We start from the raw sequence: 22,718 nt of genomic DNA on the forward strand, positions 1-22,718 counted from the left end.
TTTGCTTGCATTAAGTAAACCTAGTAAAGAAAACAACACTTTTTAGAGTACATCTAGTGAGCAGTTGTAATTGATAACAAAAAAAGAGGATTTATCTTTTGCAGACTTGCATGGTTGAGACCATTTTAAAATTTGCTAACCAGCATAAACGGATCTAAAGAGCTTTTATCTTCTGCGTAGCAGTGCAATACAGTCAGCATCACTGACCCAGATTCAGTCAGTCAGTATCAGATCGGTAGCAAGGCTAATTTTACATCAGATCAGCCTAGATAAGTTTTATTTGAGCTCAAAATTGTCTGCTCTGGATGTTATTGCTGGGCTTGAGTGAGGCAGGTGTAGGTTTTTTATGTGCTGTTTGATGTGGCCATTATCCTGTGGTCTGACAAATATCAACAGCATCAAACATACCACACATGCATTTCATGAAACAACTTCTTTTCTTTCTTTACTTTACTCCCTTCATACAACTTTAATATCTTTTCTTTCTTTTTGTTTCCTTTGTATTCTGCTGTCTGTCACACATGTTTTTATAAAAGCAGGATTGCACAGCATTGCTGCTTCTTTTCTCTCTTTACAATGGAATTGGACTGATGGTATATTATTACTGCCCCAGGCTTGTTCAGACATGTGCTTGCTTCCTTGTGCTCTCTGATTTTGTTTTGTGTTTAAGGAAGTAATTTACCCCAAAAAAGAAAATTCTTTACAGTACTCACTCTCATGCTTTCCTGGATAGATATTTTTATTATATTTTATAAAAATGTTATAATTGCATGTTGAAGAACCAAAAGCACATACATCATCATTAAAATAATTCAGACTACTCCAGTAAGTTTATTAATGACTTTTAGAAGCAATATCGGTTTGTGAGAACACTTTTAATATTTTGCAAATAAATAATAAATAATTTGCAAAACTTAAACAGAAACAAATACTTGGGCCGGTTTCCTGGACAGGAATCAGACTAGTCCTAGACTAAAATAAAAGTTAGAGCTGTTAAAACTAAAAACAACTTGCACTGACATATCTTAAAACACTCCAGTGCCATTTATTTTGCCTCAAAATGCACGCCAGTAATGTTTTTAGTAAGGCATGTTTGTTAAAACTAGTTATTATTAGTTAATATTTTCAAATTAAACCAAGGCCTAGTTTTGTTTTAAGATAATCCCTGTCCGGGAAACCACCCCTTAGAGTATTAGTGCTAAAATATAGAGACATGTTAATAACTCCAAATCTACTGTCTTGTGACTAGTTGTCATACAAGTATGACTTTTTAACATAATCTCATATGTTTGTTTTTACTCTGGTTGGGTATTTTTGTTTTAGCAATTTTGTCTGTTTAATTTATCTGTGTGTTTATTTTTCTTTCTCATTTAGCTATTGGACATAAACTGGACAGGCCTCACAAACATATTGGACATTCCAGGTCTTAAGTAAGTGTTTTTAAACAATACATTGCCATTACTTACCTTCTTTTCTAGGAACACTTCTTGACTTAAATCCCAGAAAACATCTAAAAAACCTGTGATTTATATAGATTGTTTTCATGGTGGTGATAATTCTGCCTCGGTTACTTTTGTTTAGCAGCACTGGAGCATAAATTTTAGCCATCCATCTTTCTCTCTAAATCACTCTAGGCTTTTAGGCATAGTATAATTGCCAAGTGGTGATGAACTTATTTTTTTTGGCTACATCACCAAAACAAATTACACTGCCAGTCAAAGTTTGGACACAGCGCATTTAGGGTTTAATTTTAAGTTGTTAAATAAATTCAGCTAACATTTTTAATTAATTTCTTCATTTAATTTAGTTAATAGTTGGTATTTAATAAAATAATTAAAAACACATTCAAATAAAGTACTGTATTAAAAATGCTGTAGTGTTTGTTTTTACAATATGGATATTGTATGGATATGTTTCATAAATAATTGTAATTGATAAATACCTTTGTAATAATGTTTATAACACTGACTTGGTTTACATATACACCAATAATGTGATTTTTCCAATGATTGAGGACTTAATCGCAGTAAAATGTTTACATGACTCCAAGCAAACTTTTTCACTTCTGTTTAAATGCAGTTTTTAATTCTCTGATTATTCGCTTGTAATTGTGGATTTTATTCACATAGCCCCAATGCACCGCACAACTGTGAACACACGTATAGGTGTGTTATTGGCTACTGTTTTAATTTATTTGCGTAACATGACATATACGTTCCCATGGACTTATTCTAATATTCAGTGCCGTGTGTTATTGGCTACTGTTTTAATTTATTTGCGTAACATGACATATACGTTCCCATGGACTTATTCTGATATTCAGTGCCGTGATGAATACAGAAATATTAAGAAATGGTACACTCTAAAAATGGCTGAATTATTTTTGACCCATAATGGGTAAATATTGGACAGAACACGTGCTGGGTTAAAAATTTACCCAATGCTGGGTTATTTTGACCCAACTGCTGGGTTATTTTAGCCCATGGTTGCATACATGGCCGGACTTACCATTGGGCTTGAGCCCAGGGGCCCCGGCCAATAGGGGCCTCCGTGCTTGCTTGCGTTCGTTTGATTTGTTCAGACGTTTTCATTTTTTATTTTACAGCCTAAGAGCCTATTGGTTGGTGCGGAATTGCTTGGTGCTGCATTTAATTCATTAATATATATATGTCAGTCTTGGTGCTGAATATGACGCGCTGAGTTTACCGCTTTTGAAAACCATAGATGCTAGTATAATAGCGAATACGCGAAATGGAAGTCATGAATGAGCTTTACAGATAACGAGAAAGAGCAACGCGAAAATGAAGCGCTCAGTATGAAAAAGATTACTAGAGTAGGCTATGGTCTTGTAACTCTGTTTTTTCTTGTTTGTTTGTAATCTAACGTGATACGCCGTTATACACAATTCACCCACTAATGGTCAAGGATTTCTGTATACCCATTTAAAAAAGCGTGAAAATACTTAACAGTGTGTGACAAACCTTTGACACTTTCATTTATAAATTGACATCTGAATCACTCACCATTCGCATGCTCCACTTGCTACTTTGGCGGGTCTAACCTCATATACAGTCGGCTATTTGGTATTTGGTGCATTTGACTTCATGCGGCACTGCGCGATCCGATCATCATATGAAATCAAATTATCACGGCGCAAAAGTGACTGTAAAGCAGACAGGTGTATTCATGTTGTTCCCCAAAAGAATGACATCAGAGTACCGCGTGAGCGATTCGAGAAATCACACAGAGAAGTCTGCTTTCTAATCGCTCTCGCTGTACTTTGACATCACCAAGCGGTCTGCGTAGCGCCCAATGAAATCCAATCTGCTCGCAGTCTGCAGCTCACACGACACTAACCAAACAGTCCCTGTGGAAAAATAAACGAGTGAAGCAGAGCTAAGAGGCATAACAAAATCCGGAGAGTTAACAACGCACATGATTATATTTACATTTAAATCATCAGTCCAGTTTATTACTTCATCTGGAGGTGAGGATTCACTAAATTATGGCCATGTTGATGTCCTGATGGTTTTTGATATAATCCACTAACTAGCCTAACTTTCCTGTAGTTTCTCTTTCAGCATGTTTGCTAACAGAATCACAGTTTAAACTTCTGAAAAGTGTTCATTTTTATATCTACGTTCAAGGTTTTAATGTATTACGTTCATATCAGACGCAAAAATTAATTAATGATCATCTTCTCCACTTTGGTTTTTGGTGTCTAATATTACATGATAGTCTTTTCATAATTATTAAATTACATCCTAAAATCTTTTGTTTTTCATTGTTAAACACTGCACCACTTAGGCCAGTGGTTTTCAAACTGGGGGCCGGGGCCCCCAGGGGGGCCGCGAGATGGTGCCAGGGGGGCCCCAGTTTTATGACATTTTATAAAATACATAAATTTATCATGAATTCTGTGTAATTAAACCTAAAAAAGTAAGGCTACTAACCAAAAGCACTACTTTTTTGTACAATTTAATTTAGTTTTTTTATTAAAATGTTGAGTTTTAGAACAGTTTTTTGTCACAAATTTTCTTTGGGGGGCCGCGAAGGAATGCACCGTACACAAGGGGGGCCACACGCTGAAAAAGTTTGGGAACCACTGACTTAGGCTATATGCACAAAATACACTTGTTGATTATGTTTATAACATTATATGGTGTGTAATAAGGTGAATGTTTATCAAGACATATCATTCTTTTCTTAAGCTAAGTCTTACACAATGATTTTAAATGTTGTTATGGGGTATTTTTTAATGTGCATGATTAATTTGGATTTGTGACATCCCTAAAAATACATGATTTAGTCCCAGACTAAAATGCATGTTTGACGCACACCAGTAATGTTTTTTGTAAGGTTTGTTTGTAAAAACTACTTGAATGATCTGATATAACCTAGCAATAGGCCTAGTGCTGGATTAATCTAAACCCTGTCGGGAAACTTCCCTAAAATATAGTTCTATGATATATTTTTATTTTAGGTTGTTTACTGTATGTGTGCACTCTCAGAAGATAATTTACACAAGCTGTCACTGGGGTGGTACCCTTTCAAGTAGTACACCTTTGTACCTAAAGAGTGCATATAATGGGTACAAATGTACCTATATCTGTACCTAAATGGTCAATATTAGGAACCATTTAAAGGGTACCGTCCCAGTGACAGCTTTTGTTCTGATAGTGTAGGGCCCAAAATTTATTCAAGCCCAGGGGCCTCCACCCTGTTAAGTCCTGCCCTGGTTGCATAAAAACAACCCAACATTGGGTAATTTTTGACCCAGCATGTGTTCTGTCCAATATTTACCCATTATGGGTCAAAAATAACCCAGCCATTTTTAGGGTGTATATAGTATAAAACCCAGTACCAAAACTTAATGTTAGCAATGTTAGCAGTGAGCAATCCAAAGGCAAAAATGACAAAGATGACACAAATTCCATTAGTGTTTAAGTGGAGTAAATAATTTGTGAGAAACAACTGAACTGGGAGGATCTATTCTCGTCTGACTCATTAAAATAGCACTGCTGCAATTATTCAGAGGATTAATACAGAGGATTGCTAAAAGATACCCCAGCCTGTTACCTGTGTAATTTTTATATTTCATACAGCAGGCAACCAGGTAGAATTATAAACATGCTTGATCAAGTTTTTTTTTTTTATATTTTATTTTTAAATGGCAAACTTTGGAGTTTTAAAGTTGAAATTTTAAGGCTTTATACCTAAGAGTATACATCTTATTCCTAGACTTAAGATTAAGTGTGATTTATAAAGCTTGTGTTAAGACTAGCTATCAGCTCCCACATGATTAAAAAGTGCTGGAGAGCTATCCTAACATAGTTAAGAGTAACAAGAAGACAGCAGAGAAGCAAAGACCATGTACTTTACAACAAAGAATGTGTTGGAATTATTTAAATTTAAATTTATTTCTTTAGTACTTTTGACAGATTCGTTTTTGCATTGTTGCAGAGCAGCAAATTTACAGTAAATACATGTTAGTAAAGACAGTAGATGCATTAATATAAAATTTAAAGAGTATAGGGTTTTCATACAAATTATACTATATTACACAATATTATATACAGTATAAAATTGATAAGATGTATATTAGCTCAACTTATTTAAGAACTTGTAAACGGTACCAAGATTTCTCATGAGCAGACAATGTATCCAGACAGCCTACCTAAACTGTATATACAATTAGCATAATATATGACAGGTAAATAAAATACCATACAATGTAAATAAGTGAAGATTAGGATACTAACTAAGAAAACAAAATAGGGAAGGATCTATAAGATTGCAGTGAGACCATTACATGAAAACTAATATTAATAGAGTATAAAACCCTCATCCAAAACCTATAATGTTAGCAATGTAAGAGTAAGCCAAAGGCGACAATGACAAAGATGACAAAAATTCTAATAGTGTTTAAGTGGAGTAAATAATTTGTGAGAAACAACTCAACTAGGAGAGTCAGTTCTCGTCTGACACATTAACACAACACTGCTGCAATTAAACAGAGGTTTAATACAGAGGATTGCTAGAAGATACCTGCTCAGCCTGCTACCTGTGTAATCTCTATCTCTCATAAGATTATACAGCAGGCAACCAGGCAGATTTATGAAACAGACTTGATCATCAAATATTATTTATTTATTTAATTGCAAACTTTGGTATAAACAGCTGTGAGTAAAATAAGAATGATGTGCAACTTAAAGGAATAGTCTACTCATTTTCAATATTAAAATATGTTATTACCTTAACTAAGAATTGTTGATACATCCCTCTATCATCTGTGTGCGTGCACGTAAGCGCTGGAGCGCGCTGCAACACTTCGATAGCATTTAGCTTAGCCCCATTCATTCAATGGTACCAATCAGAGATAAAGTTAAAAGTGACCAAACACATCAACGTTTTTCCTATTTAAGACGAGTAGTTATACGAGCAAGTTTGGTGGTACAAAATAAAACGTAGCGCTTTTCTAAGCGGATTTAAAAGAGGAACTATATTTTATGGCGTAACAGCACTTTTGGGAGTACTTCGACTCGCCTGAAAAGTCCGCTCCCCTTCTCACCCTCATAATGGGAGAGGGAGAGTGTTACTGCGCCGAGTCGAAGTACTCCCAAAAGTGCTGTTACGCCATAAAATATAGTTCCTCTTTTAAATCCGCTTAGAAAAGCGCTACGTTTTATTTTGTACCACCAAACTTTCTCGTATAACTACTCGTCTTAAATAGGAAAAACGTTGATGTGTTTGGTCACTTCTAACTTTATCTCTGAGTGGTACCATTGAATGAATGGGGCTAAGCTAAATGCTATCGAAGTGTCGCAGCGCGCTCCACTGTTACGTGCACGCACACAGATGATAGAGGGATGTATCAACAATTCTTAGTTAAGGTAATAACATAGATTAATATTGAAAATGAGTAGACTATTCCTTTAAGAAAGCACTTTAAGATTACTCCACTTTTATAAAATAAAATCATGATTTTTTTACCCCCCCCCATTTCATCCAAGTTGTTTATGACTTTCTTTGTTCAGTCAAGAAGAAATTACGTTTTTTTTTGAGGAAACATTCTAGGATTTTTCTCAATTTAATAGCCTTTATTGAACCCCAACAGTTCACAGTTTCAATGCAGTCTAAAATTGCAGTTTTAACGCAGCTTCAAATGAGTTTTTATAAAAGTGGAGTATTCATTTTTCATTTTTAGACTTTACTGAAAGTTGCTTTTAGCTTCTTTATAAAAGTCTCTCAAACTGGTCCTACCTTTTATGATGCTCAAAGATGCGTTTAAATTATCAAATTACAGGAAGACTTTAATAAGATTATACTTGCTTATATTATGAGCTTAATCACATTATTATGATGTGAAGTGTAATTGCAATATTTCCAAAATCCCATTATAATTGCATTATGAAGGTGCATGTAACGTAGTCACTGTTGCTCAGAGGCAGTAGATAAATCAGTGTAGACTTGTTAACACTTGGAGTTGTTTTTAAATGTATTGAATGAATATTGAGCTGTATCAGTATCGTAATGGATTTTGAGGTGTAGCAGTTTATTGCTTTGTACTACAATGCATTTACAATTACATTAGTTATTACACACATTAACAAACATGATTGTTTTCAGATGCCTTATTTTAAATTGAAAGACAAATATCGGAACGACCATTATAATGCCAGATTAGAGGATGAAACTGTAATGTGCTGTTGTAAGGTACTGTCTGCGGTAGAACGTTAGATCAGATTCATGACTGTTGAACCTTGTGTTGTGCTGATAATGCAGACACACACACAGGCGGGTGAGTAATTGCACAACTCGAGCTGCTCTCTAACAGGCTGATGTGAACAGGGATGCTCTGTCGGCATGGTGGTACTTTAAAGATCGTTCTTCATTTGCTGTCATCAGATTTTAATGCTGATTTGGTGCTGCAGCTGTCTTCCAGTCAGTGGCATGGTCTAATAAGTGTGCTTGAGTTCTGCACTACTAAATAGATGAAAAGCTAAATATTTTTAGGTTTTTATTTGTAATATAATTGTAGCCTGTCTGTCCATATTGTCTGTGTAAAAAGAAAGCTATTTAAAAGCACGTATTAATAATCTCTGTTGCAGCCACAGCAAACAAAAGCACCATTAGGCAGTGGTTATTAGCACTGCAGCATTCAAGTTCAGAGTGCTTTGTCTTGGACTATTAAAGTTTATTGGTTTTTCTTAGGCTCTTTAGTGCAAAGAGGCGCTATTCCTGTGTCAGTCATGTTTCTTACATCATATAGCTCTAAGACTGAAGAAGAATGAATTGATCTGATATCAGCTCATGCACCATAAAAATAATCTGTAATAGTCTTTTGATCAGGTTGGTTTTAGATTATTGTAGTACCAGAAAAATGCATTTAATAAAAAGATGTTTGGTTAACTGCATCAGCTTGGTTTCCAAATCGATAAAAAGAGTTATGTTTGTCTTGTGCTATAATTTTGTTTAACGTTTCCAGTACAACATTTCCAGTACAATCGCTGATGTTTTTTATTACACAGGAGATTATTTGCAATAAAACTGCTAAAACCAATAAGCCAAAGTATGGCTGAATGAAGTGCAGAACTGTTGGTAGGGGAATGGATAGCCTTAATGGATAGATACAAAGAGTAAAAATGATTTCAACTGTTTTGTATTTTAATTCCTTTCAAGGGAGCTTTAGTAAATGTTAAATTAACTATCCTTAATAGTTCAGTAGTAAAGCATTGTGTTAGCAGTGCAAAAAATGATGGGTTCTAGCCCCGGGAACACATATGCTCATAAAATGTGAAGAGTTTAGATGCAAAGACACTAAACGCCACCTCCCTCACAAATGAGATAATGATTGTAACTCTTTAATGATTGAATGCTCTCGACAGGTGCTATATGTTTATCAAATACTTTACAATCAAATGCTCTTAATCCCGCCCTCTGCCATTCAGAAATACCAGTTTTACGCAGAAACCATTAAGAGTAAAAAAGCAAATTAACAAGAAATGCCAGATGCACTTGCTGTGTTTTGCATGAGCTCTTTATGTATAATGTAAAAATATGTCATAATAAAATTATATATGCAGTGGAACATTTTAACCATTAAAACATTTTTTTTTTATTAAGGATTGCAAGTAAATAACTGTAACTCGTTTAAAAAAATGAAGTGATTTACTTTTTTCTGCCCCTCTGGCAGTGCTGTAGTCACTTAGACATACTGCTGCATTAAGCATTACAGAAACATAAAAATAATTTTGGTAATCACCAATACTGTTCATTTAGGACATTTAGCTGTGGCACCACCTTTGATGGTGGTCTAATAAGTTTTTTAAGCACTGTATAATCATATATTCCTTGTACAGAACTCATTTGAGGCCTTTGCGTGATTAAGATTATGTCTAATGGTGATGGCGTTTAGGGACTCCTTTGTGAAGGCTTTTATTTACTTAAGTAATTGATGGTTGTTACTCAAGTTTACTTTATAGACTAAGCTTATGTTGAGCTCTTGTCATATACCAATCAATAAATGCCTAGTTTTTATTATAAAGTTTCAAACAAGCGTCAAGCTTTTGTATGTTGTTTGTAACTATTCCTGTAAGTCAGGTTCAGCGTTCTGTGTCTCTTTTTGTGTGTCTCATGTTTAATTTTGTGTAGATGATTAGCGTTCCTGGAAGTAGACTTATTGGATTTACTCAGAAGCTCTAGTGGTCTGCTTGCCAGTCATGGCTTGAGGTTTTACATACTTGAACTACAGTAAATAACAATGCAGAAACCGTTAATGAGGCTGAACTTTGCCTTTTAAAGGTGTTGTTTGTTAAATTTGTAAGTGCTATGCAAGTGTATTTATAATGACTGCATTATTATGAACTGAAAAAACTAAAAGTAATGAGATTCAATTTTATTGATTTTTGACCAACACTAGCTGGTGATTTCTTTTTCAGCCCTTTTAGGCCATATAGGGCATAGTTGTGTAATCTCCATGCTGAAGAATTTGAGTTAGTTTAAACTATTATTAATATTTAATATCACTTTTCATTAAAGCCACTGAGAGTACTTAAGGATTTAATAACAGTGTGACTGCAGTGGTGCTGACATTTACACTGCTCTATCCATTTGACATTTAGTTGTTAATTCCCAATTGTGTATGCATTCCACAATAGAAACAAAAGGCAAAGAGAGGAAGATGCTTGTGTTATTGCACAGAATCTTTGAATTGTATCTTTTGAGCGTGGCATTTTATAAATTATACTGATGACTTAAGAAAGCAGAACTGCAGTGTTTTCAAAGAGTGTGAGCTGCCTAGGGACCAGGGGATGGATTAAATGAGGTGTGTGTGTGTGTGTGTGTGTGTGGTGTGGGGGGGGGGTTACATTACCTTGCATGTGGGAATTTTATCTGTTGCATCTCTCCTTGTTTGTGCTTCTTGCTCTGCAAGGTCATAGTATGTTTGTGCTGCGACAGGCAAACTGCACAGGCAAACACAATGGTTGTCAAATGTTGTTCTTGCACATCTGATGATACATAGAAAATATCTTTATACTGATGACAAAAAAAAACATTGTTATCAATATTCTTTGCATAGGCTGATGAGTCTTCGTAAAATATTGATATTAACGATGGGGTTTGTTATTAGTGATATTGCACATTTTTTATATCAAGAAGTTAGAAATAGTTATGTAAGTATCTGATGCATTGTGATATTCTATAGGCTAAGCATGTTATTATATTTTTACTAGGGATGCACCATTATATCGGCCTATAATCTGTATATAATCAATAGATTACCCACTATCTGACATCGACCGATTGTATAAAGAGCAAGTATTATCTGATTCACGATTTTACATTTCCTTTGGTGTGTGTGTATTAGTACATGTTAATGATATGCAAAAGGAAGAAATCCCAAAGTAAACAATAAAGCGAGTTACCATTTCCAACGTAAATCTCTTTCTTGCTCTACAACCAACACACGCATTGTATGCAACAGTTTACTTCCTGGGCCGGTTGACGTGGACACGACAGTCATTATAATAATTCTGCCTGCTTCTGAAATACTTTTTTCTGCATTTTCTGGATCAAATTCGGCTCTACTTTGAAAATACTTTGCTGCCTTAAAATTTTTTGTTGAATCAACTTGGATTTACAAGTCATTTCAACTTACTATTATTTATCTTGACTAGAGATGAGTTGTTATAACTTATAAATTTAAGTTGACTTTTCTCAACTATATTTTATTAGATGTGACAACTAATTTCTGTTGACATGACTTGTAAATCTGAGTTGATTTAACAAAAAATTTTAAGGCAGCAAAGTTTTTTTTTTTACAGTGTAGTAAAGAGGATATGAACTCCTATCAGTATTGCATTGTGAGTTAATCTTCAAAACATGGTAAAGAGCATCACATTTCCATCTGACAGAGGTATTCTGGCCAATCACAACGTACTGGTAAGCTGGCCAACCGGGGACACTGCGTTTTTCAGACCGATAAGCTTTGTAACAAAACAGACATTTTCTATCGGTGCATCCCTAATTTTTTTATTTTTCTTTATAATAACAGTCACCACTGAAAAATGAGTTTTGTTTGTGTTTCGGCTTTCTGGTTCTAGAAAATAATGTCACTACATAGTCATTTTTCTTCATTTGCAGTGGCTTTTCCGACCACATGATTCAGGATATAATTAGCAGTTATATGGTGCTGCCCAACAGGATCACTGTACCACTGATTGGTGAGGTTAAACTTGAACAACTCCGCTTTCCCATGGCAAAGGTAAACACATCTATATGCTTGTTAATGTTATTTAGCATCTCTATGGTCTTTATTGCATTTCTTCTACTCTTTTTCATCAGGGAGTTCTAAGGATTCATTTTCTCGAAGCTCAACATTTAGAAGTTAAGGATACGTATTTGGGAGGTCTTATTAAAGGCAAATCCGATCCATATGGCATGCTGCTGGTCTGCAACCAGCTCTTCAGAAGCAAGACCATCAAAGAATGTCTGGATCCCAAGTGGAATGAGGTGTATGAGGTAAATACAGCACATACTGCCTAATTGCAAACGGTGAAACATAATCAGTAAAGTTTATCTAGAAACTGAAATCTGATGATGTGTTTGTATCGTTTTGTGTTTTATGGTCAGGCATTAGTATATGAACATTCAGGACAACATCTTGAAATTGAGCTCTTTGATGAAGACCCAGACAAAGATGACTTCTTGGGAAGGTGCTTTATTCATTTATGTAGTTAAAATAGTAGCTGTTTTATGTGTTTTACTTTGCTATACTGTATAGATGTATTTAAAGTCTTTTATCTATTTTGGTTTCAGTCTTATGATTGACTTGAGTGAGCTTTATAAGGAGCAGAAGGTTGATGAGGTAATACAGTCACAGTCTCATTCCAAGCTATTTTTAATTTACATTTCATTTTACATTTTGTACATTTGGCAGATGCTTTTATCCAAAGCAACTTACAGTGTATTCAAGGTATACATTTTATAATTATGTGTGTTCCCTGAGACTTAAACCCACCACAAACTTTTAAGTTGCTAACACAATTTCCAGCTGTGCTACAGATACACTTTCCAATTTACATCTCACATCCCTTCATTTGATTAATGTTCAATTTCACAATTAAATTTGGACTGAATAAAACACCAAGTAATGAAAGCATACTTTTGATATTTTATGCATACTAAACTGTGTCATCGTAGCTGCCATTCCCTAACACTGATGATTTATTTCTTCTCTACAGTGGTTTGACTTGGAAGAGGTTGCTACAGGCAAGCTTCATCTGAGATTAGAGTGGCTGTCATTGTACCCAAATGCTGAGAAACTAGATCAAGTATGCACAACATTGATGACAAATAGATAAAACAAACACTAGCTAAACCTTTAATAATCTCTCTCTTCGTCTGTTTTCTTATTAGGTTATGAGGACCATAAGGGCCAATGACAATCTCTCTTCAGCTCTGCTAGTTGTTTACCTCGACTCTGCAAGGAGTTTGCCAGTAAGAAAAGTTTTCTTAAAGTTTTTTGTGTACTTGCTCAATTGATCTGATGTCCTAAGATCTGATGTGTTTTGATTTCCAAAGAAGGATGTCTTTCTTTCTTACATTCTTTCATAGATAATATGTTCTGCTCTTTGGAAATGTGGGGTTTTGTTTTTGTTAAATATGAATACAGTGTGAAGCAGTGGCGTAGCGTCTGGGCATTCAGGGTATGCACGTGCAAATGAGCACAGGCCAATAGGGGGCCCAGCCCTGGGCCCGCCCCAGCTTTTAATAAAAAAAATTTTTCTATTTCATTTTTATTTGTGGCAGCAATAAATATATTTTTGTATGTATGTCATGTGTAGTGATTTCTTATTTCTCCGTAATGTCTAATTTCTCCGTCATTTCTTGTTTGCGTTTATTTATTTTTTTGCCCTCCGCGGCTGCTGTAGACTACTACGCCATCATTGGCTGTTTCTCAATTCTAAGAACTTAAAGAACGGACTTGCGTTCTCGTGGAGACTGGTCTTGCCAGGCGACCTTGGAAGAACGAACTCAGAAGGTCGCGAGAACACAGAACCCACTTGTGAAAATTGATCTTCCTGGTCACGTGACCTCCCCAGATTTCAACGCGCAAGTCTGCACCCGATGCATCCTCGATATCAATAACTCATCCGGGTATTTTCACGCATCCTCTGTATTTGCGTTCTTGAGAATTGGAATTGAACTTCGACTGTTAATGATATCGTAGAGCGAGGACACAAGGACGCAAGATCGCTGAAGAACGCATATTGAGAAACAGCCATTTTTTACATGACGCAAAAAAAAGAAAACACATTGTGAGAGGTTACTATAGCGGCTATCAACATGAACATTACGGATGGACAAATATAAACATAAAACTGGGGCCTTAATGAGAAAAGAGAAGGCGAGAAGTTAGTCACGAGTCAAAACCTACCCAAAACATTTCGTTTTTCTTTATTTAAATCTATCCTTTAAAGTAAAAAAGTAAAGTAAAAATATTTGACTACCTTATTAAAAGTATATGTTGTTAACAGACCTGCGCGCCACAGTTAACGGTGCCAACGGGCAAGGTTGTGGGGGGGGGTTTGGCTTAAGGGGGCCCATACATTTTTTTTGCATATGGGCCCGGGACTCACTTGCTACGCAACTGGTGTGAAGAAATATATTTTTTCACAATTCCAAATGAGTTTCACTGCACTTATAACATAAATATAAATAATATATTTCTTTGTTATTTGTTATTTATTTAAATTTGATGTTTAATTGACCCCCATAATCATGCAAACATTAGATTTGTATGCAGTTGGAGAGAGAGAGTTAGTTAAATGAATTAGTTTGCTATGACTGAGAACTCCTGACCTACAATAAGAAGTCATCCAGTCTCATGGTTGTCATTATGCCTTCCTCCTTTACTAAAAGAGTGTCTTTGAGGGCAGCTTTGGATGTGGAAACCTGAAGGAGAGGAGGGCATCTGGTCTGGTCTTTTGTGAGAACTCTGATTCTCTCTGTAGAAATGTATTCGTGAGTTTGCCAATCATCTGCATCCTAGATCTCCAGGTCTTGATAAACTAACAGTGTGAATAAACATTTCATTCACTAAAGAAATTTTAGTGGAAAATTGTTGAATTGGTGCATGTGAATTACCACTGGTTCCTTTTGGCATGTGTGATGTGTTTAGTTTGTTGCAAGAAAATTACAGATGATGTAAAAATCCCATTTTAGAGATTTAATCTCTCTCTCCTATTTAATAAAATATAACCACAATATCTATTTGACCATCAAAGTCTTTATAGTTTTGGTTCATCTATGTATTTTTACCTTGGGTGACTGTGCAGTCATATGTCTGTCTTAATACAGCTTGGTCATTCTTAGACACGTGATTGACATTTCCTGGTTTAGAGCTAGCAAACAGAATAAGAAGGGGAGGCCAAAATATCACCAGATTATTAAGGCCTTTTCTATTCTTGCGAGCAGTAAAAAAAACTTGCTTAAATCTTTTCTTTTAGATTGATGGAAAAATGTAATGCAGTGAATAAAATGTAGTGAATACAATTTTTGCTGTCATTAGGCCAAGACCTCACTGACTTTTTGATCTTACTGATTTGTATGAATGTATGTGTATGAGATCGGACCTATTGTGCTTGCTTGTCCTCTTTCATTAACTATCCTGCTTTCAATTTTTCTCAACCATTCCTCTGGAAAGACCAATCCTCTTGAATTTAACCCTGATGGCCCCAAACCCCCTTATAAAGGCCTGAAGGTACATTAATAAAAGGCATGCAGTTATACAGTGGCTTGCATCACAGGCACAGCATTCAATATCTGGGCACTGAGCACGATTTCACTTTTGTGATATGTTGTCTTATGTCTTTTGTGAATAACATTCACCATTGCATGCATTTGAAATCAATTCGATAGTTATACCTTTTAAATGTGGCTATATTAATATACATTTTCCATCTTTGTTTTTACCTGTTTTCTCAACCCCAAATCCTACAGGATTATAAAACATTCCTGGGATTTAGATTTCTATAGATTATTATAGTCTAACAACATACTGTTAAATGAAACTAATATAAGAGTTAATACAGTTTAAAGTTAACTGACTAAATGATAGTGTCATATTATCTTGCAACTGAATGTGTTTCTCATTCAACAGTCTGGGAAGAAAGTGAGCATAGATCCGAACCCTTTTGTCAAATTGACCGTAGGGCAAAAGACATACACAAGCAAGGTAAAGCTTATTTATTACCTTTATTCTGCTTGAGACTGGCAATATAAAAGAAAACAAATGATCATGTGAAAGGATATTAAGTCCTGTGCTGCATTTTGTTCTGTGGTTTCAGGTTAGATATAAAACAAGTGAGCCACTGTGGGAGGAGGCCTTTTCATTCCTTATTAACAATCCTCGCACCCAGGAACTGGAACTTGAGGTATTCTAGAAGAAACCACTTTGCTTAAATGCCAGCGTATGATAAATCATTTGAACTGCTTACAGTATATTTACTATATCATTTCTAAGTATAAATCTCTAGGGTAAAATGTATTGCTGTATTGGCCAATGTTGGTTTAAAAATTTTCATTTTCGAGAGCTTATAATTTACAGCAATATTTTTGTCATATTTATTGCTATGGCTAACTTGATTCTCCTAATCTCATAATTAAAAATTTTAACCTGTATTTCAAAGACAGGGTCACATTTGGGACGATTCAGATTATGTGACATGCACAGATGTTGTTTGTGTTCCTCAGGTTAGGGACAGTAAACTCAAGTGCACCCTGGGTAACTTGCGGGTGGCACTGTCTTCACTGCTGACGGAGGCGGACATGACGCTAAATCAGCATTTCCCCCTGCAGAACTCTGGCCCCAGCAGTACCCTCAAACTGAAAATGGCTCTTAGGGTTGGTGTGTCTGTTTCTCTCTGTAAAGAAACTGTGCTTGACTTGTATTAAGAAATTAGTTGGAAATAGAGGTGATTTTGTATTGCTATTCTTATGCCAAGAATCAAATTATGGTCAATTAAATTTTTCACATTTAATTGTTCATATATCAATATACAGCAATATATCGCCTCATCCCTGTTGATTTGCAACTCTAGTATGCATTTAGTTTGTTTAGGAGTGTTTTGGCATAACTTAAGAGTGGATATACATTAGTATTTGCTCTTATGTGTCTTGCGTGTTTGTGTCCTCAGGTTCTCTGTTTGGAGAAGGAGGTCACATCCAGTCAACCATCATCTGTCCGAGTCAGACACACTAGTCAGAGTAACACTTCACATCCTCAAACAGGCACCAGCGAATCCACAGTCATCCAGCCGCCACACGATCCTTCACCAAACCCTCCCTTCGACACACCTCAGGGAAAGCGAGGATCGGACAGCTCGCCGGTGCGGCTGGCGGAAGCACGTCACAGTGTCTGCAGTTTGGACATAAGCAGCTCTCACAAGCATCAGTCTCACAGAGACTCCACGCCCAGTCTGGCCTCCGACATTTCACTGCCCTGTGCCACACTGGAGCTGCAGCAGAGATTACAGCAACTGCAAAAGTGAGTCCAGTTATATTATCACAGGTCTGTTATGACTCTTAGCTTGTGTTTTGAAATTCATCTTTGTTTCTTTGACTTTACAGCGGCTCTGGGTTGAGTCGGTATCCGCTTGGTGAAGTTCAGCTCACTGTTCGACACAGCTTGCAAAGGAACAAACTCATTGTGGTGGCTCATGCCTGCAGGTGAGATTACATAAAAGCACACATTCTGTTCTCCTTTCTGTGTTTCTTTACAGTTTTTTTTCTTTCTGCAATGAATCTAAGTATTAGTGAGATGTTTGGGATATGATCAGTGATTTACTCTCCCAAGTGTAAGACTGGTAGCGGTACAATTATAGACTTTCTGTCTAGTTAATGCATGTGTTAATCACGTGAAACGTGTGGGTTTGTGTGTTACAATGACAGAAACCTCATTGCACTGACCAAAGATGGTTCAGATCCATACATCCGCCTGTACCTCTTACCAGACAAGAGCAGGAGCGGCCGCAGAAAAACCAGCATGCTCAAGAAAACACTCAACCCTGTCTATGACCAATCGTAAGAAACTCACTACTACACACACAAGGGCTCAATAGAGTTCATTATTTACAAGGAGTTCAGATGCAAAACCCTCTAAGTGCGTCTGACATGTTTTCTTGTAAATGTGCATTTTTATTTGGCTTTCATGTTTTCATGAAATTTCACTTTAATGGAAATGAAAGGCTATTAGTCAGTAATTAAAATGCCTTATTTTCACAAATGTCACTTTCATTGTAATTTAAAGGGACATTCCACTTTTTTGAAAATATGCTAGTTTTCCAGCTCCCCTATTTGATTCTTATCGTTTTGGAATCCATTCAGCTGATCTCCGGGTCTGGCGCTAGCATTTTTAGCATAGCTGATGGGATGGTGATAGTGCAGTGGATAAGACACTCGCCTTTGGTGTGAGAGACCCGGGTTCGAATCCACTGTGACACACCATTGTGTCCCTGAGCAAGACACTTAACCCCTAGTTGCTCCAGAGGCGTGCGACCTCTGACATATATAGCAATTGTAAGTCGCTTTGGATAAAAGCGTCAGCTAAATGAATAATAAGTAAGCTTAGCACAATCCATTGAATCTGATTAGACCATTAGAATCGCGCTAAAAATAACCAAAGAGTTTCGATATTTTTCCTATATAAAACTTGACTCTTCTGTAGTTACATACAGTTTGATTTGATCTAAAGACGTTTTGCGTACCCTAGTTCATCCAATTCATCTTCCATGCACTTAGAGGACTGAGATATCGGTGAGGTGTTAAATCCATATTTCCGAATGGCCTAAGGTCAGGATTGGTGGAGGTGGCGTTTAGTGGCTTTTGCATTTGAGCTCCTGAATTTATCTCAAAGCATACCTGAAGATTATATCAGAAGTAAAGACATAAAATCAATGCAGACATTATTATTGTTTCTTTTATACAACATAAAATATTCCTATTCTAATGTCCTAAATATACTCTAATATTCTTGTTTGTATTGTATTCTTGCATTTCTTTCATACAAATGAAGTGGTCAGACCCTTTTTCCACACATACGGCAGAGAAAACGCATATGTAGTTTATGACTTTAACTGCAGATATAGTTTGAGAACATGCTGCTGGAAATATCCTAATGGCAAACACATACAGTTGTGTTCAAAATTATTCAACCCCCAATGCTGTTAAGGGTTTTAGGGAATTTAGTGTACATTTGTAATTGTATTCAGAATTAAATCCTACAAGGACTTCTTAAAGAACCATATGCAAATAAAATTACATCAATTGGTTTTGTAATATAGTAGTAAATGTTTCTTTTGTGAATTCTTCATTGACACAATTATTCAACCCCTTAAAGAACTACCACTCTGAAGAACAGAGGTTCATTGAAGTGTTTTCAATCAGGTATTGAAAACACCTGTGGATATCAGGGAGCAGCAATAAAGCCTAATAAGCACCAATAAGGCAGGTTTAAAATGACTGTGATACTCAGCTCATTCTAAACATTTACTGGTGTGGTTACAAACATGGTGAAGTCAAGAGAATGTTCCAGGAAGACAAGAGAAGAGGTGATTAATCTTCACAGGAAGGGCAATGGCTATAAGAAGATTGCAAAGATGTTAAACATACCAAGAGACACCATAGGAAGCATCATTCGCAAATTCAAGGTAAAGGGCACTGTTGAAACGCTACCTGGTCGTGGCAGAAAAAAGATGCTGACTTCGACTGCTGTGCGCTATCTGAAGCGTAGAGTGGAGAAAAGTCCCCGTGTGACTGCTGAGGAACTGAGAAAAGATTTGTCAGATGTGGGTACTGAAGTTTCTGCTCAGACAATACGGCGCACCCTGCGTACTGAAGGCCTCCATGCCAGAACTCCCAGGCGCACCCCTTTGCTGTCTCCAAAGAATAAGAAGAGTCGACTGCAGTATGCCAAAAGTCATGTGGACAAACCACAGAAGTTTTGGGATAGTGTTCTGTGGACTGATGAAACAAAATTAGAACTGTTTGGGCCCATGGATCAACGCTATGTTTGGAGGAGGAAGAACAAGGCCTATGAAGAAAAGAACACCTTGCCTACTGTGAAGCATGGCGGGGGGTCAATCATGCTTTGGGGCTGTTTTGCTTCTACAGGTACAGGGAAGCTTCAGCGTGTGCAAGGTACCATGAATTCTCTTCAGTACCAGGAGATATTGGATGACAATGTGATGCAGTCCGTCACAAACCTGAGGCTTGGGAGACGTTGGACCTTTCAACAGGACAATGATCCCAAGCATACCTCCAAGTCCACTAGAGCATGGTTGCAGAATAAAGGCTGGAACATTTTGAAGTGGCCATCGCAGTCACCAGACTTAAATCCGATTGAGAACCTCTGGTGGGACTTAAAGAAAGCAGTTGCAGTGCGCAAGCCTAAGAATGTGACTGAACTGGAGGCTTTTGCCCATGATGAATGGGCGAAGATACCCGTAGATCGCTGCAAGACACTTGTGTCAAGCTATGCTTCCCGTTTAAAAGCTGTTTTAACTGTAAAAGGATGCTGTACTAAGTACTAAGATTGAATGTCACTTGGGGGTTGAATAAAACTGATAATGATGTGAGCACAGAAAAGACATTTGTGGTTATTTCATTATAAATGTTATGTTATATCTGTCTGACCTACACGTGCCTCTTTGATTTAATTGTAAGCAGGATGACTGAATGATCAAAATCAATGTCAAACCGGCCAAAACAATCAATTTCAGTTGGGGTTGAATAATTTTGAACACAACTGTACCTGTATATGGGTAACCTCACCATTGAGGTCCTTATTTAACTGAGCAGTTATCAGCCATATTAGCCAAATCAGTATGATGCAGCTGCCATGTCATGTACAGTATGTGCCTATATTGAAAGATGCCTGAATATTACATTTAAAATGTAACATACTAAACAAACTACATTGCTGAAGTAATTTAACACAATAGTTACACTCTCTTGCTGTGTGTTGTGTTTGTCAGCTTTGAGTTTAGTGTGTCTATAGTGGAACTGCACAGGAGAACTCTGGATGTTGCTGTGAAGAATGGAGGAGGACTTCTATCCAAACACAAAGTACTGCTTGGCAAGGTAACAAATGCTGTGACACACCATAACACTCACTATTATATGTTCTTTATCATTTTAATCAGTGCTTTTATTGAAACTCACAAATGTCTTTGTCACAGGCACTTGTGGATTTGTCAAGTGAAGATATTTCTAAAGGATGGACCCGATGGTGCGATTCTTAGATTTAACTATTCTTACAGTTATACATTGCATACCTTAGTTAAATTGTTTGGTTTATGAAGTCTTTCTTTCTCTCTTAGGTATAATCTGACTGAAGATGGATCAAAGAAAATGTAGTACCATGAAAGCAGGAAGTAGCATTAGAAAGGAACAGCAGATAACTGGGACACCAGTTTGTCACAGTCAGCCTGCACAAGATAATCTACAGCTGAGAACCATTCAGTAGCTGGAGAACGGTGTTTGGCTAACTAAACCAGGCCACATCTACTGGGATTTACTTTGGCCTACAATGTGTCTCTTATTCTGAACAAAGTTGCCACCGTAAAAACATAAGTGCTCTATTTACCCTGATTTTCTCCAAGGATTAAGTCAAAATGTTGTTTTATTCATCTATTCACTGCACTGTTTCACCTTTCCTGTCGACTCTTGACTTCTGCCAATGTAGCTACAAAACAACAGTACAAACTAAAAATCATTTGACTGAGGCTAAGTGATACTTATTCCCTCCTGGTTGGTTTACAATAAAGTTATTTTTTATATATATTCTCAGTTTTAGAATACTGGAGGTTTGTATTACTTTTTCTTAGCCGTTTTTCTTTCTTGTTGTTGGAAAGTTGGACATATCCTTGTAGCATTGTTATTTGTATTAGGCAGAAAATTACATAAAACACATGGCCAAAGAGGTGGTTGTGGTTCCCATTTGCAAATGTGGGTTGCAAATGAAACAGACACTGCACATGTATGTATATTTGTGAACACTTTTTTTTCTTGGATTTTATGCTGCTGTGATTTTGACTTTTACTGTACCTTGAATTTCATTTACCTCTGTTTATCTATTGCATAGGGTAATGGAAATCCTTCTAGTTACATTCAGCTATTCATAAATGGTCATTTGATAATACTTTATTTTAAAAGTATTTCACTTGTTTCCTATTGCACACAAATGCCTGTACAGAAATGTTTGATACCCATTTATTTCAGAAAAGATTTATCAGTTTGTATTAGAGCAAGAAAGCAAAGTAATGTATATACTACGTGAAATTTTTGTATGTACGTTCTTAGTCTAGTCACAAAGTATATTGTTTCGGATTGTTTAAAGACTGTGAAATGGCTGTTGGTGTGAATTTCAGCCTTATTCTTTTGAGTTGTGCATGATATTTCAGAAAAATGAAATTCAGCTGGCATCTGTGAGTTGATTTGTAATCTTTGTAAATTGTTTTTCCAGGCTCATATCATATTGGGGACATTATGCACGAGGAATTTCAGTCTCCATATTATGTCTTCAGATATCATAGTGTTTTTACTTTTTTGTAAAGGTAAATTGCACAATTTTAAAACAAAACTGTATGTTCTATTTTATTGTTATTTTATTATTATTGTTAATTCTGTCTCTTCATCCTGTTGTTGCTTTATGATATGCTTCATTACAGGATGTTTGATAAAGTGTTAATGCAACCTAATAAATGTGCAATAAGTTGCCTTTGCTTGCAGTTTGATTGCTAAAGCTTTGCAGAAATTAATACATTTTTTTTAACATTTTATTTTTCCAGTCTAGAAAATGACTCTTACAGGGATTGAGTGGATATAAAGCGTCGTTTGTCGCCATCTGGTGTACATTGTTCGTATAACGCCTCTGAAGCCTACTTAGTTGTGTGTACTACAGCATAAGTTGTATAGAAACTGATATATACACTTCTATTAAATCTCAGTTCTCAGCAACGACAATTTTTTTTTTTTTTGTAAAAGAATAAAACAACATTTATTTAGGAGAATGGCAGACTCCACAGTTGTAGCCATAGATATATATATATATATATATATATATATATATATATATATATATATATATATATATATATATATATATATATATATATATATATACACATCTATGAGCTGTAGCGACGAAGATA

At 36.1% G+C, this 22,718-nt stretch overlaps 1 protein-coding gene across 4 annotated transcripts in view; it reads left to right on the forward strand.

Moving 5' to 3' along the window:
• The window catches only part of esyt2b (extended synaptotagmin-like protein 2b), a 33,610-nt gene extending 11,326 nt beyond the window's left edge, over positions 1-22,284 (forward strand). Inside the window, exons 7-24 of one of the 4 annotated variants that reach the window (XM_065289394.2) lie at positions 1,375-1,430; positions 11,647-11,767; positions 11,848-12,024; positions 12,136-12,218; positions 12,322-12,370; positions 12,747-12,836; positions 12,922-13,002; positions 14,428-14,529; positions 15,212-15,268; positions 15,668-15,742; positions 15,855-15,941; positions 16,261-16,410; positions 16,704-17,053; positions 17,137-17,235; positions 17,458-17,589; positions 20,541-20,646; positions 20,745-20,794; positions 20,886-22,284. In XM_065289394.2, the coding sequence (XP_065145466.1) occupies positions 1,375-1,430; positions 11,647-11,767; positions 11,848-12,024; positions 12,136-12,218; positions 12,322-12,370; positions 12,747-12,836; positions 12,922-13,002; positions 14,428-14,529; positions 15,212-15,268; positions 15,668-15,742; positions 15,855-15,941; positions 16,261-16,410; positions 16,704-17,053; positions 17,137-17,235; positions 17,458-17,589; positions 20,541-20,646; positions 20,745-20,794; positions 20,886-20,922 (1,902 nt within the window). In that variant the 3' untranslated portion in view covers positions 20,923-22,284. The remainder of the gene's footprint in view (positions 1-1,374; positions 1,431-11,646; positions 11,768-11,847; positions 12,025-12,135; positions 12,219-12,321; positions 12,371-12,746; positions 12,837-12,921; positions 13,003-14,427; positions 14,530-15,211; positions 15,269-15,667; positions 15,743-15,854; positions 15,942-16,260; positions 16,411-16,703; positions 17,054-17,136; positions 17,236-17,457; positions 17,590-20,540; positions 20,647-20,744; positions 20,795-20,885) is intronic. The other 3 variants (XM_065289395.2, XM_065289396.2, XM_065289398.2) reach the window with 3 other exon arrangements.
• The last annotated feature ends 434 nt before the right edge of the window (positions 22,285-22,718 follow it).

This window comes from Paramisgurnus dabryanus, chromosome 2, assembly GCF_030506205.2.
Source record: "Paramisgurnus dabryanus chromosome 2, PD_genome_1.1, whole genome shotgun sequence".
Lineage (NCBI taxonomy): Eukaryota > Metazoa > Chordata > Actinopteri > Cypriniformes > Cobitidae > Paramisgurnus > Paramisgurnus dabryanus.